This window comes from Eschrichtius robustus, chromosome 12, assembly GCF_028021215.1.
Source record: "Eschrichtius robustus isolate mEscRob2 chromosome 12, mEscRob2.pri, whole genome shotgun sequence".
In the NCBI taxonomy this organism is placed as follows: domain Eukaryota; kingdom Metazoa; phylum Chordata; class Mammalia; order Artiodactyla; family Eschrichtiidae; genus Eschrichtius; species Eschrichtius robustus.
The window spans coordinates 85467232-85482524 of NC_090835.1; the positions used below are offsets into that span (position 1 = coordinate 85467232).

At 48.1% G+C, this 15293-nt stretch overlaps 1 protein-coding gene across 3 annotated transcripts in view; it reads left to right on the forward strand.

Moving 5' to 3' along the window:
• PPP1R10 (protein phosphatase 1 regulatory subunit 10) overlaps positions 1 to 10507 on the forward strand; it is a 36624-nt gene extending 26117 nt beyond the window's left edge. For all 3 annotated transcript variants that reach the window (XM_068558479.1, XM_068558478.1, XM_068558477.1), the window contains exons 3-20: positions 1045 to 1163; positions 1841 to 1927; positions 2074 to 2209; positions 2624 to 2675; positions 4494 to 4571; positions 4720 to 4893; positions 5112 to 5217; positions 5318 to 5430; positions 5919 to 6019; positions 6276 to 6423; positions 6500 to 6658; positions 6761 to 7007; positions 7170 to 7233; positions 7340 to 7534; positions 7689 to 7764; positions 7996 to 8109; positions 8271 to 8981; positions 9255 to 10507. In XM_068558479.1, coding sequence (XP_068414580.1) covers positions 1057 to 1163; positions 1841 to 1927; positions 2074 to 2209; positions 2624 to 2675; positions 4494 to 4571; positions 4720 to 4893; positions 5112 to 5217; positions 5318 to 5430; positions 5919 to 6019; positions 6276 to 6423; positions 6500 to 6658; positions 6761 to 7007; positions 7170 to 7233; positions 7340 to 7534; positions 7689 to 7764; positions 7996 to 8109; positions 8271 to 8981; positions 9255 to 9364 — 2778 coding nt within the window. In that variant the 5' untranslated portion in view covers positions 1045 to 1056 and the 3' untranslated portion in view covers positions 9365 to 10507. The remainder of the gene's footprint in view (positions 1 to 1044; positions 1164 to 1840; positions 1928 to 2073; positions 2210 to 2623; positions 2676 to 4493; positions 4572 to 4719; positions 4894 to 5111; positions 5218 to 5317; positions 5431 to 5918; positions 6020 to 6275; positions 6424 to 6499; positions 6659 to 6760; positions 7008 to 7169; positions 7234 to 7339; positions 7535 to 7688; positions 7765 to 7995; positions 8110 to 8270; positions 8982 to 9254) is intronic.
• Positions 10508 to 15293: the final 4786 nt, after the last annotated feature.

The window sequence follows — 15293 nt, forward strand, 5'->3', positions numbered from 1 at the left end:
TCTAAAGCAGCTACTTAAAATTTAATGGCATTTTGCCAGCTTCTTGTTTTATTTGTTCCATTCTTTTTGGCTCCATGGTTTCTAATTTCAGGCCCTCCTTGGGGATCTTGGGTGGTGTTATGATTTAGGTGGGGAGTAGGAGTCAGATTCGCATCTTTGCTTTTGAAACCACAAACCAATCTTGCCCTTAACTTTGAAACAATAAAAACTCATGCAGTGTTTGGTTAATGAGTGACATTTTTTCAAGGCTTAGGAGGACCTGCTTGATTTTCTTTGCTCCATTTGTCTCTATTTCTGGGAGCCACTGCTAACTCCCGTAGGGGAGAGGTTCTGTTTTCAAGTTTTGTTTCCTTCTTTTTCACCTACAACTTTAGACGATTGTCTACTGGTGCAAGCAGAACATATCCTGCTACCTGTGGCGGTTGACTCTTTTTTTTTTTTTTTATACAGCAGGTTCTTATTAGTTATCCATTTTATACATATTGGTGTATATATGTCAATCCCAATCTCCCAAGCGGTTGACTCTTCATGGGCTAAGATAGAAAGGAGTTGACTCTTGGAAGACAGCCCAACATCCATGATTGGCCCAGTTCTTATCAAGCTATGGGTTTGGTGTTTTTTTTTGAGCTAGATTCATTAGCAACTAAGGAGAAACGGGACCTAATAAGCAAAAATGACTTGGAGAGTTGAGTGTTTGTTTTGGGAATGTGAATCTTAGCTCTGATACAATCTGGTGAAGTTCAGCTGTCCTAGGAAGGATGTAACTGGGAGCGAGAGGAGAGATGCTGCCTTAGTCCTCCAGTCTGATTGTCGTCCCCTTCAGTCATGTATTAACACAGTGCTTCACTTGCCAGGGCTGTTTTCTCAGTAGGGACAATGGTCTGTGTTGATTTTTCTTATCTAGATAATGGTGAGTGCAGTTGAATGTAGATTAAATAATCACTAATAATTTGTCAAACACAGAGATGGAATTTATTAGAGGGCAACTGGGGCTGTCCTTGCCACCCATTTATTCTGTGGGTTTGTTTTATCCTCTTATCTTAGAAAACCTCAACCATGGGTTCGGGTCCCATAGACCCCAAAGAGCTTCTCAAGGGCCTGGATAGCTTCCTTAACCGAGATGGGGAAGTCAAGAGTGTGGATGGGATTTCGAAGATCTTCAGGTGAGTCTGTACCCTTTGAATTCGTTGTGAGTGGAGAATATTTTGTGTTGTAATATGACTATAATTAAGGCAGATAGCAAAAAATGTTCCCTAAGAGGAATGGGAGTCAGTGGAATAGGATTCAAATCCAATTATGTTAGAACTAGTGATAGGAAAAGATGACCCCTTGATCCCTGGTCATTATGGCATCTGGATATTTGGAGACCCACAGTCCCAAGGGAAGGAAGGAAGCAAGCAGGGGAGTCAGGTGACAGGATTCTTAGTTCTGTTTTGGGTTGCATTCTGCATGCCGCAAATGTCATTTTCCTTCAGGGATCCTCAAGTTTTCCAGGAGAAAGCGAGTGACTAAGCCAGTCCGAAGAGATGGTAGTTGAAGGCTAGGGCTCTTCACCTGGAAGCAGAATCAAATGTGTCCTGTGGGTTAGAGAAGCAGTGACACTTACCTCCTCAGATCGGAGACTTCAGTGCATCTCCTCCATTGTGTTCCATCCCTCTGGGTGCTTCCACATCAATCCTGATCCACCCCATCCTCCTAGGGGCCTGTGTGATCCCCCCACCCAGTAGCGAAGTCCCAAGTCATCAGGGATCTCGAGGTACTCCCGCAGATTAGAGACTTCTGCTCAAAGAAGAGGTGCTTTCGGGCTGCTACATTTCTAACCTTGACTCATCTCTTACAGTCTGATGAAGGAAGCACGAAAGATGGTGAGTCGGTGCACTTACTTGAACATTCTCCTGCAGACCCGTTCACCAGAAATATTGGTCAAGTAAGTGGGGACCTGGGTGGCTGGGTACTTCGAAGGCGGAGGGAGGTGAGGCACGGGGTTCCTGGGTTGTTGATGGGGGACTAGGAGGGTGGGGTATACTCCCAAGACCCAGGAAGGGCATCACAGAGCCTCCTCCCTGCCTGCAGGTTTATTGACGTTGGTGGTTACAAGCTTCTTAACAATTGGCTGACATATTCAAAGACAACCAACAACATTCCCCTCTTGCAGCAAATTCTACTGACCCTGCAGCACCTACCACTCACTGTTGACCATCTCAAGCAGGTACCTTCAGTCTTTATAATCCTGGTTCTTCCTTTTTGGTTTAGGCTAACAGATGAAAAACTCATATCGACTCTGATGTGGCTACAGTCTTGGGCCTGTGAGGTAGAATGGTAGAAAAAAATAGGAGTTTGGAATCAAGATTTGGTTCAAATTTATGTCCTTTAATAGGTGTGTGACGTGGGGCACTTTATATATCTGAGCCTCAGTTTCTTCATTTGTAAAATGGGAATGATTGAACCTACCTAACTGGGTTGTTTTAAGGAGTAAGAATGTCTCCAAGGGCTTTGTAAGAGAGAAGGTCTATCTCAGTGTTAGTGGCTGTTAAGAGATTGTGCGTTTGTGGGAGTGGTTAGCTCTGAGTGGGCTGCTTTTCCTTCTGGCACTTACCATCCTGCTGCTCCCTTCCTCTCGTAGAACAACACAGCCAAACTGGTGAAGCAGCTGAGCAAGTCAAGTGAGGATGAAGGTAGGGGCCAGTCCCTTCTTCTGTGTCCTGGGCCTTCTTCCGTTACTTCCACTCAGTTACCTTCATTTCTTAAGCTCTCTTGGTGTAAAAGGCATACACTTAAAATTCTTTGGGGGAAATAGTGTCATCCTAGAATGTCTCGTCATCATTTACTTCTGTTTCTCTAAATATCAATAAATAGAGCATATTCTGGGACCCTCAATGTCTATTTTCCTAACAACAGTATGCTTGTTCTACCAATAAACACCCTGCTGTAGGGCATGGGCAGAATCCTGACTGCTGGAGTATATCATAGCTTTGATAGCAACAGATTCTTTCCTTTGCTAAGACAAAGGGTTTTGGAGCTCCTGGCAAGGGCCATACAGTTCTGGCTTGAAGACAAAGCCTGGCTCCAGAAAGTCACAGGCTTTTCTTTAGAGAAGAAAAGGGTTTATATCCAAGAGTTAACCCAAAAATTTTATACCCAAGGCATAAACCAGGGAGCACAAGACACTGGTTTCCCGCAAGTGAGCAGTATTGTAGCAGAGCTGATCCCCGCTCTTTGTCTATGGGGAATGGTATGCTAGGTCCCTTTGGAAAGTTTAGCTAGAGGAGAAAACACTGGGAACATTTTCCAGGATAAAGGATCACGATTTTGTTTTAACTCACAGTATTGTTTAAGTGAAAAACATTCCCTAGCTTTCCGTTCTTTTAGTCGTATTAATTCTGTTTTTAGGTCCTTTTATATAATGAGCACTTCACTATTTTTCTGACATCTCAGAGTAGCTTTGTAGGATAAACTGTAACACAGAAGATCCCATTAAATCATTGCCTATCTTTTGTTTCTTCACTGAGGTATATTGGTCCTTGTTCCAGCTGGCTTAATTGTGTTGCTCTCTTTGAGTATAGGTTTAATTATTATTCTGTGCTTCCTTTAGATACTGAAATTTGTACATTCCTTATTGACTGTAGTTAAGTGTTACTGGACCGTAGTATCGATTGCGCCAAAGAGGTTTCAGGATATTCCCCCACTGGGCATTGGGGTTCATATTGCATTAGGTATAGGAGTTGGTAGTTGTGTGACTGTTTTAAAAAGTTAAGTTTTAATATTCTACAACAATTTCATTATTAAATCAGCGCATAATGGAAATGTTGGCAAGAAGAGAGGTCCCATATATAGGAGATATTATTTGCCAAGTACAGAAGGAAAGAGCTACAAATGCATTTTTCCATATATTTAGAAATAAATTCTGTTTTTTATCTTTAAATTCTCTGACCATCTTTTTTCTCTAGATAAACTCTGCTTCCTTCATCCTAAATTGGTTTGTTTTTAAGTTCTTTTTTCACTCTTGCAACACTTATTTGATTTTTTTTAAGAGCTGTCATCACTAGTGACATTCTAGGAAAAAAGTTTCCCTAGAAGATCTTTTTTTACGAGGATCTAAATCTGCCTCCTTGAAATTTTTAAAATCTGGTAGCCCTTTGGATACTTGAACCCCTCTGCCTTTCTCCTTATTTTATTGTAATAAGTGGTTAGGGGAAGAGCATAGGCACTAGGTTCATTCTGCCATCTTCTAGTTTTGTGACTTTAATCTCCATGCTTCTGTGTCTATAAAGGGAGATTAAAAATTTTCAGGTTGTAATAACAATTACATGAGATGTATGCAAAGCAACTAGTGTAGTTTTTACAACATACTTCAATAAATGTTCCTTCTTTTTGCCACCCCCGCCCCCAGTGTTACAATGGCATCAGGGTTGAAAGTTATCTGAATAGAGGAAAATTCCATGATTCAGTGTCTCTTACATTATTTAGGCATTTCCCCTTTCTCTCACCTGCAGAGCTCCGGAAATTGGCCTCAGTCCTTGTCAGCGACTGGATGGCTGTCATCCGCTCCCAGAGCAGTACCCAGCCTGCTGGTAAGTTCCTTGGCCCTTTATCCCTTGTATTTCTTTCTTTCCCACTGGGATGTGGCCTTCCGTGCCTCTAACCTGCTTTCTACCTCTGACTGACAGTCTTTTTCTTTATCTAAATAAAATCCTTTTCTGCTCTGTTTTTCCACAACAGAGAAAGATAAGAAGAAACGGAAAGAAGAGGGAAAGAATCGAACCACCCCTCCTGAGCGACCGTTGACTGAGGTGAAGGCTGAGACTCGGGCTGAGGAGGCCCCAGAGAAGAAGAGGGAGAAGCCCAAGTCCCTCCGAACCACGGCGCCCAGTCACGCCAAGTTCCGCTCTACCGGTAAGGCTGCCGTCTGGCCTCTGGAGGGTCTGTGGGTAGGTGCACAGCCCGGGCCTTATGGTGGAAGAGTTGGACTTAATGGTACGGTAAATCTGGAGAGAGGGAAGACTAGTGGATGGAGCGTTGTGGGAGTTTATAGGGCTTGATGAACGTTAAGGGAGGAAGAGTCAGGAGAGTGTGGAGTGAGTCCAGCCCCAACACCATGTCTTCTGCCCCAGGACTAGAGCTGGAGACCCCATCTTTGGTGCCTGTGAAGAAGAATGCCAGTGCAGTGGTGGTTTCTGACAAGTACAACCTTAAACCCATCCCCCTCAAGCGTCAGAGGTATGGACCACGTTCTTGGTTTTTGAATGGGCTGGGTCTGTGGACGTGAGGGGAAAAGAGTGGGCGAGTCAGGTGTTGTTGACCGGTCCCTTTCTAACAGTTCCGCAGCTGCCCCAGGAGATGCTGCGCCCCCTGCAGAGAAGAAATACAAGCCACTCAACACAACACCCAACGCCACCAAAGAGATCAAAGTGAAGATCATCCCGCCACAGCGTGAGTCTAAACTGGGGGGATGTGCTTTGCATTGAGAGCAAACTCTTTTCATGGAAATGAAGTGTTTTCCTCCATTTTCATCTGGTTTCTTGGTGTCCTTTAATGTTTACGCCCCTGGAACTCCCTTCATAGGAGTCCTTCGTAGGATTGCTTAGGAGTGATTTTAGAGATGAAGTAGGGAGGTGTGCTGTTCAGTGACTGGTGGGTACGCTCCCAGCCGTCATGTTCATGGGGGCTGGCTTTGTCAGTTACCTGAGCTCTGATTCCTATCCAAAGCCATGCTTGCCTGCCTTTGAAAGAAAGGTAGAATAATGACAAGAATTTCTTGTGTGAATCCTCCTACATATGCTTCCTGGTCACCTTGAGCTTATTGTGTCCAGAGTTGAGGCAGGGTCTCTACTGGCCAATTTTCTGCCCAGATTTTGTCTATAGGAATAGGATTATTAAGGAGGTCTGATGATTCCATTTTATGCTCTTTTCTTTTGTAGCTATGGAGGGCCTGGGCTTTCTGGATGCGCTCAATTCAGCCCCTGTTCCAGGCATCAAAATTAAGAAGAAGAAGAAGGTGCTGTCACCCACAGCTGCCAAGGTATGGGTGCTGTGCAGTAGGTGCCAGTGACCAGGTAGAAAAGGTACAGGTGAAGGAAGGGCCCAGCAGCTAGGATGCTTGGGGAGGACAAGAGGAGCTGTGTCTCAGACGTAGACTGGTGGCAGCAGAGCACTGTTAGAGACAGTCTTCCTTTATAGGAACTGTTAGGAGATCCTGCCAAGGACCCTGGACTAATTGCCTTGCCTTGACCTTGCCTTTCCTGTCAGCTCATTAACTTCTTTTTCGTTCACAATAGCCAAGCCCATTTGAAGGGAAAACGAGCACAGAACCGAGCACAGCCAAACCTTCTTCCCCAGAGCCAGCACCTCCTTCTGAGGCTATGGACACAGAACGTCCAGGGACCCCAGTTCCCCCTGTTGAAGTCCCAGAGCTCATGGATACTGGTAAGTCTAGAAACTGGTTCAGGTTTCAGGGTTTTCTGAAAGGAAGGATCTGGTCTGAAACTACTTCTGTTTACAGCCTCTTTGGAGCCAGGAGCTCTGGATGCAAAGCCAGTGGAGAGTCCCGGAGATCCTAGCCAGCTGACCCGGAAAGGCAGGAAGAGGAAAACTGTGACCTGGCCTGAGGAGGGCAAACTGAGAGAGTATTTCTATTTTGAACTGGATGAAACTGAACGAGGTTAGAGATCCAGTTTCCTCTATAGTAGGTGGGGTATAGAGAGTTTAAAAAGGACTTGGTTGGGCTTACTTTCCCTCTTGCTTTTTTTCTCCTTGGCAATAGTGAATGTGAATAAGATCAAGGACTTTGGCGAGGCAGCTAAGCGAGAGATACTGTCAGACAGACACGCGTTTGAGACAGCCCGGCGTCTGAGCCACGACAACATGGAGGAGAAGGTGCCCTGGGTGTGCCCCCGGCCCCTTGTGCTGCCCTCGCCTCTCGTCACCCCTGGAAGCAACAGCCAGGAGCGGTACATCCAGGCTGAGCGGGAGAAGGGGATCCTTCAGGAGCTCTTCCTCAACAAGGAAAGGTGAGCAGAATGGGGTTCACTTCCTGAGGTATTGAGCCCTTGAGGGGAATGTGCCCTGGCGTAATTAGAAGTGGGGTGGGGGTTAGGAAGAAAATCAAGGGCTTGAATAAATAATTTGACTGTCACTCTTTTTTTTTCTATCGCCTTCTGCATTCCTGACAGTCCTCACGAGCCTGATCCTGAGCCCTATGAGCCTATCCCCCCAAAACTCATCCCCCTAGATGAGGTGAGTTATGTGGTGATGGAGGTTGTGATTGACATTAATGCATCTTTCATGTGAGACTGTCTCTTTACTCTTTGTTGGTCCTGATTGTTCTCTCCTGTCCTTTCAGGAATGTTCCATGGATGAGACCCCGTATGTTGAGACCCTGGAGCCTGGGGGGACAGGTGGCTCACCCGATGGGGCAGGCGGTTCCAAGTTACCTCCTGTTCTGGCCAATCTTATGGGAAGCATGGGTGCCGGGAAGAGCCCCCAGGGTCCTGGAGGAGGAGGCATCAATGTGCAGGAGATCCTCACCTCCATCATGGTACGAGCCTCCCTTTTCTTCCCCACTGTCTCCATTTCTCCTTACTCCCATTCTGCTCACCTTCCCGCTTGCTTTCTCCTCGGGCTCTCCCTTCTCTGCCGGGTGTCACCCTTATTCTCTGTTGACCTTGTCCCTTAATGACCTTGCCTCACAGGGTAGCCCTAACAGTCATCCCTCAGAGGAACTGCTGAAGCAACCAGACTATTCAGACAAGATCAAGCAGATGCTGGGTAATCCTCAGGGCCGGCCCCGGGGCCTGGGCGAGGAGGCCTGCAGTGGAATTGGGGGAGCAGGGGTATTGCCACTAGACGGCAAGACATGGGAGGGGAAGACTGGACAGAGAGAGCAGTGCTCTGCCACGTTGGCCTGAGGGGGTCAGCTGGGCACACCTAAGCGGGAAGACGTCATGCCGCTCTTCTAGAATCATCTTGCTGACTGCTTCACTCCTTTTTCATTAACAGTGCCTCATGGACTCTTAGGCCCTGGTCCCATAGCCAATGGTTTCCCACCGGGAGGCCCCGGGGGCCCCAAGGGCATGCAGCACTTCCCCCCTGGACCTGGAGGACCTATGCCAGGTAGGTGGTGAGTGAGAGGTCGGAATGGGCTTGTCTGCTTGATTTCGGCCTGGTAACAGTACAGGATTGACCAAAGCCGGGGGTTGGTTTGGGTTGGGAGATGGCGGTCCCTGGGTGCAACAGGTAGCTGATACTCTCTCCCTTTTTTTTTCCCCCAACAGGTCCCCATGGAGGCCCTGGGGGCCCTGGTGGGCCAGTGGGTCCACGTCTCCTGGGTCCCCCACCCCCTCCCCGGGGGGGAGATCCCTTCTGGGATGGCCCAGGTGACCCCATGCGGGGTGGCCCGATGCGTGGGGGCCCAGGACCGGGTCCTGGGCCATACCATAGAGGCCGTGGTGGCCGAGGAGGAAATGAACCACCTCCTCCTCCTCCTCCATTCCGAGGGGCCAGAGGAGGGCGCTCTGGAGGAGGACCTCCAAATGGACGAGGGGGCCCTGGTGGGGGCATGGTTGGAGGTGGTGGGCATCGTCCCCATGAAGGCCCTGGTGGGGGCATGAGCAGTGGCAGCGGACATCGTCCCCATGAAGGCCCTGGCAGTGGCATGGGCGGTGGGCATCGCCCCCACGAAGGCCCTGGTGGTAGCATGGGTGGGGGACATCGCCCCCATGAAGGCCCTGGCGGTGGCATGGGTGGTGGCAGTGGCCATCGTCCTCATGAAGGCCCTGGTGGAGGAATGGGTGCTGGTGGTGGACATCGGCCCCATGAAGGCCCTGGACATGGGGGGCCCCATGGCCACCGGCCTCATGATGGCCCTGGTCACCGAGGCCACGACCATCGAGGGCCACCCCCTCATGAGCACCGTGGCCATGATGGCCCTGGCCATGGCGGAGGGGGCCACCGAGGGCACGATGGAGGCCACAGCCATGGAGGAGGTGAGGATGCTCCCTGTCCCCCACATGGCTCTTGGTGTCCCACACAACTTTCTGGGGAATGTCACTACCCCGGGTCTGCCAGGCAGAACATGAGGTCACCTCGTTCCCAGTTCCCAGCATGCATGGCAGTTCCTTCCTTTAGCCCTTCCCCCAGGTCCCCAAGACTAGGTCTCTCTCAAAGACAGTTCTCAGGATGCCTTGGACGGGTGGGATGAGGGTGGCATTGACCTCTTGGCCATTTCCTATCTAACTATTCCACCATCATTCCCACAGACATGTCAAATCGCCCTGTTTGTCGACATTTCATGATGAAGGGTAACTGCCGCTATGAGAACAACTGTGCCTTCTACCACCCGGGTGTCAATGGGCCCCCCCTGCCCTAGGGACCACCTGCCCGCCCCGCCCACACCCCTGTGGACTGCAGCCTTGCTCCTTCCGCCCTTTTATGGCTTCTGTGAGGCCCATTTTCCCCTTTCCCCAGCTGATGAGGAGCCGGCCCCCTCAGTGCCCACCTGCCTGGGTTCCTGGGGGTTTTCTGATCACTGGTGCGCATTGATGTACATATTTTCCTCCAGTCTGGGGAGGAGAGAGACTGGACACATTCTGTACCCTGGACTGCCGAAGAGGAGACCCTGTTGGCTTCACTTTTTGAGGAGATTTGCCCTTTATGCCAAGCACCTCTCCGGTATTACCCTTTATGCCTGAGAACCTAAAGCTGGTTATCCTGGAGAACACCTCTACTCTCCTCTTGTGGGTCCTCCACATGCACACAGAACTCTGACACGGGATCAACTGCACTTATGAAATCATCCCAGCCAAGTTCATGCTTCCTCATGGGGTGGGGAGATGGTAAAAGGGGTATTGTGTATCCCACTGCACTGAGAGGACTCAATCAGGCTGGATTTGAGTTCTGGAACACATCATCCCCACTCCTCCCCTGACACAGGCTTTACATTGAGTCCTTTCTCAAGTAAGACGTTGCAACCTTCCGTGAACACCCAAGTTTGCATCATGGGTCTGCTAGGTTTAATGATGGCAAATTCACATCGGCATCTGGTGAAAAGTTTTAGCTGGCATAGGTGAGGCCATTGGTGGTGGTCCACCCTTGCCTGCAGCTCATTCTGGAAATTAAAACACTTCAGTGAGACCAGCTTTTCATCAACTGAAGCCCGGCGTGCTGGGCATGCCAGTCACACTACATGCACTGCCTCTGGGAGTTAGCACGCTCCTGGCCCCCACCTGGAACCTTGTGGGTGTGAAGCCTCCAGCTCCCTTGCCCTGTCAGCCACCTCTGAATCCCCACCAGGTGCCTTCCTGGGTGGATTCAATAAGATGACCTGCCCTCTCCCAGCCCTCTCTCTCCTTCACCTGTCTCAGCATCAGTTGTTTTCTATGAAAACTGGATTGGTTGGGTTTTGTGCAGGGTCTCGGGTTAGAGCCACAATGGATTTGAGGATAAGTATTTTCTTTTTTCTTTTGGTTTTGTATATTTTGTACATTAATAATAAACAGTGGAAAGAGAAGTATTTAACCCCTGGTGTGCTTGGACTGTTTAAAAAGAAAAAAGAAAAAAGCCATTATCAGCTGTTGTTGAAAGTTCATTAATACAAACCTTTGTGGAATGTGGTTTTCAATCCTTTGTTGGCGTTAAGTGAAATACTGGTGAAGGAGTACTTTGAACATACAATGCCACAGCTGGGGAAGGCAGAGCTCACAGATCACCTGAGCTGCAGAAGGTGCAGGCACATCCATTCTAGCTGATCCTACCAGCCCCGTGGAGTAGCTTAGGGAAGGGATTTACGTGAGGTGAGGGTGGGCAGAAGGGAGGAGTAGGGAAGAGTGGCTGAAAAAGGAAAAATCTAAGAGCAGTTTCTGGGGAAGGAAGGAAAAACAGGTGGATCCTGCTTGTCCCCCAAAAAAGGGGCTCTGCAGGGTACAGAGAAATAGGCCTGCTGCTAGAAGATGTAGGATCAAGATATATTTTAAAAAAAGAAAGATTCCTGGGGAGACAGGAGGTTTTGGAGTCCAGAATATGGAGGGAGAGGATTAACTTTAAATAGGAAGCTCTGCTATTCTTGTAATTAGAAATTAGGAGATTACATTTTGGGGGGAGAGGGAAAGGGAGGGTAGGGATATTGGGGTATAGGTTGAGAATAGTGGTTTCCAAACTTGCAGCATTCATCAGAATCATCTGAAGGGCTTTTAAAAGAGATTGGGGGTGGGGTTCAGCAAACTTTCTGATTCATCAGGTCTGGGATGAATTCTGAGATTTTGCATATCTAACAAGTTCCCAGGTGTTGCTGACTGCTGATCTGGAAAACACTGAAAAGACACGGCCCTAGAACACGTTTCTTGGCTGTTGTTTCCAAGATTGGCCACAAGAGGGGAGCAACTTCCTAAACCTCACAGGCCCCACCTACACTTAGGCCAGTGGTGCTAATTTTATCTTCCCTTTTGCCCCTTCTCTGGAAAGAGGGTGTTCAGTCAGCCTACTGTTGCTCTTCACACTCGGAGAGGTCCTGAAAAGATGTAATCTAAGGGCCAAGCTAAGAGGTGAAATACCAACGAAGTAGACAACTCAAGTGAAAAAAAGTTTAAAATTCTTTAACTTGGTCTTCCTGGTGGCGCAGTGGTTAAGAATCCGCCTGCCAATGCAGGGGACACGGGTTCGAGCCCTGGTCTGGGAAGATCCCACATGCCGCGGAGCAACTAAGCCTGTGAGCCAGAACTACTGAGCCTCCGCGCCTAGAGCCCGGGCTCGGCAGTGAGAAGCCACCACAATGAGAAGCCCGCGCACTGCAACGAAGAGTAGCCCCCGCTCGCCGCAACTAGAGAAAGCCCGTGCGCAACAACGAAGACCCAACGCAGCCAAAAATAATTAAAAAAAAAAAATTCTTTAACTTGTGTTTCTTTCTTTCTGGTTCCATCTACTGCCTGCTTCTCATCTTCTTCCCTCCACCTCCTGCAACAGGCCACAAGAACCTTTACAGAGAGCTTTTTTCTATTTTAATTTAAAAATGAGTTCAGCCATTTTCTTTCAAATTCTCCATGAAAATCCAAATTACCTGTTACTTAGATTTTCCTTTTTTTTTTTTTTTTTTAGGCAGGGAGACAGTTGGAGCATCTCATCCATTTCACTGTACCCACTGACCCATTTCTGTTTCTTCACCAAGCCTTGCAGGCACACCTCTCCCAACTGCTTCAGTTGGTCTGTTCTTCTTTTTTTTTTTTTAAATTTATTTTTGGCTGTGTTGGGTCTTCGTTTCTGTGCGAGGGCTTTCTCTAGTTGTGGCAAGCGGGGGCCACTCTTCCTCTCGGTGCGTGGGCCTCTCACTATCGCAGCCTCTCTTGTTGCGGAGCACAGGCTCCAGACGTGCAGGCTCAGTAGTTGTGGCTCACAGGCCTAGTTGCTCCGCGGCACGTGGGATCTTTCCAGACCAGGGCTCGAACCCGTGTCCCCTGCATCAGCAGGCAGATTCTCAACCACGCGCCACCAGGGGAAGCCCTGTTCTTCCTCTCTTATTCCATTTCCACCCCCACCCCTAAATAACCTATTAACGTACTTACTATTTATTTATTTATTTACTTATGGCTGTGTTGGGTCTTCGTTTCTGTGCGAGGGCTTTCTCTAGTTGCGGCAAGCGGGGGCCACTCTTCATCGCAGTGCACGGGCCTCTCACTATCATGGCCTCTCTTGTTGCGGAGCACAGGCTCCAGACGCGCAGGCTCAGTAGTTGTGGCTCACGGGCCTAGTTGCTCCGCGGCATGTGGGATCCTCCCAGACCAGGGCTCGAACCCGTGTCCCCTGCATTGGCAGGCAGATTCTCAACCACTGCGCCACCAGGGAAGCCCCTATTAACTTCTGACTTCTCTGTCAACCCTTCCCCAAGCACACCAGTGCAATCTCCAATTCTGAATCACCATTATTCTATTTCTCCCGTTCCTGCTCCCAGGCAGTAAACATAATGTTGAAAAACCACGAAATCCTACCATCTTTGCCCAGTACAAATTACTAGCACTGACTCAACATTCACTGCTGCCTGGCAACTCCTAACTCCTCTCCCTTCTCTGGCACCAAATCTCCTGAGAAAGTGAGACCCATCCTATGTGAGCACCATTTCCCCTTCTCTTCACCTGAAAATACCTGGGTCTACATTATCTCCTTTCCTTTCTTAGAGGAAGGAGGGTATCTCCTCCTGCTCGCCTCTCCTGGCATCTCCTCTCCTTGTCTCCCTCCCACCCACCACTCTTCACTCAGCAGCCAGAGCAATTTTGTGAGAATGAAAACCAGGTCAATTCACACTCCTGCGTACACACTGCCTTCTATTACTCCTAGAACCATATCCTAACTCCCTATCAACGTTTGTAAGACCCCACGTGTTCTGGCCGCTGCTCAAGCTCTAAGCTCAAGCCATGTTCCTGACCAAGTCAAGCTCCTTTCAGCTTCTGAGCCTCTGCACATTCTGGTGCCTTCCTGAAGGCTCTTTCTCACCCATCTAGTTGGTTCCTTCTCCACCTAGGCTTTGGTTTTAATTAATGTCACTTCCTCTGAGAAGTCTTCCCTAATCACTCAAGCTAAAGGTGACCCCTACCCTTTCTTTCCTAACACCATGTTTCCTGTGACATGCTCCAAAGGCACCACTGAGTCCTACCTTTGCACTTCCAACAAACTCCAGGTGATGCTGCCGCTGGTCTAGGACACGCTGAGAACCACTGCCCGAGAGCAGCCACCCGTTCAAGCGTTTCAGCTGCTGCACCAGCACCGGCAGCACAAGGGCAACTTCTCACATTCCCAGGCCTCCTCTGAGTTGTGTACGGCCACAGGGCTCCTTCCCGACTTTCATCTTTCCCACTGTAGTGCTGACAGTCTTCCCTAAAACGTCTCTCACATGTTCCTAAAACACAGTCCTGCCTTGGCTCTCATGCCCCTCAAGGACTCATCCTTTGGCCATCCTGTCCACATTCTACAGATGAGTGAGAACGCCCAGGGCACTGGCATCAGAAAACTAGGGCCCCCAGCCCAGGAACTCTCCTTTCCAGGCTGGGTGACCATGGGCACGTCAGCGTCTCTGAGTCTGTTTCCTCATTAGGAAGGTGTGGAGAAGAGTAACTAATTTTTTTAAACACTTCTACGGTGCTCATTATGAACCACATTTAGTGCATGATTTGTAGGTGACAAAGACTGTCGTGAATAAAAATATTTAATTGTTAACTAAATTCCAGTTTTCAGGCTTTGGGTTACCCACATACTGTACTACTGTGTAAATGTGTAATTTTTTCCTTTCGAGTTCCATTTCTATGCTGCTCTTTTTGAAGAAGTGGCATTCTTTTGCCCATATTTAAAGTGCATTATTATAGTATATATATTGAGGAAAGAAATAAAACTTGTGTCCATGGATGGAAGTTATTTTGGAGCATCTGAAGTATTTGTAGTGAAATCAGCGGTCAAACACTTAAAATGCAAAATGTTGGTGTTCATTTTATAAACAACATTCCCAGCTATTTTGTGTAACATCTCATCTAGACTAGGGAACTGAAAAATTTAAGTGCAAAGTGTAGAGTGTACATGAAGTACATGTAACAAAAGTAAAAAAAAAAAAAATTAAAGCACTTCACAAATACTTATCTAATCCCTTAATAACCTTGTGAGGTAGGTGCTTTTTATCACCTTCATGTTACAAATGAGGAAACAGGTACCACCAAGAGGCTAAGTCCAAGGTCACCCCGTTAGTAGTGGACTTGAAGCCTGCTCCCACTGTTCTACGACAGACCAACTTCGTGGAATTCTGGAGAATACTTTCACATGTAACATCTTACTTGGCACAAGACCCTGATGCTTTTCCCTCAAATTCCATGAGGGGTGTTCCTTTATATCTAACTTGGAGATGTACCCAACGGCACCTCTGCAATCGTCTTCACACCAAACCTTCACTTTTAGCGTAAGACTCATAATTGAGGTCCAGTATTATTTGGCCAGAAAATAACTTCCCAAAATTAGACATCCCAAGTTAGTAAATCTTAAATGGTTCTTCATATTTCCCCCGGAACTGCACACATCTGACCATCCTCTCTCCAACTCCCACACCTGGCTCTTTCCATCTGTCCTTGCCTTCTATCCCTCTCTCTCGTATCCTAATTCAGGATTTATTACCTCATCCCCATAACGAAAGTTCTGGGGCCCGTCCCATAAGTCTCTAAAGTCCACCTCGCCCATCACTACCTGAAATCACTACCAACCAACCACTTGCCACTTGGGTTTTACTTTCCAAACCCATCTCTCCAATCTAACTCTAATAAGAAAAGTGGCCACAC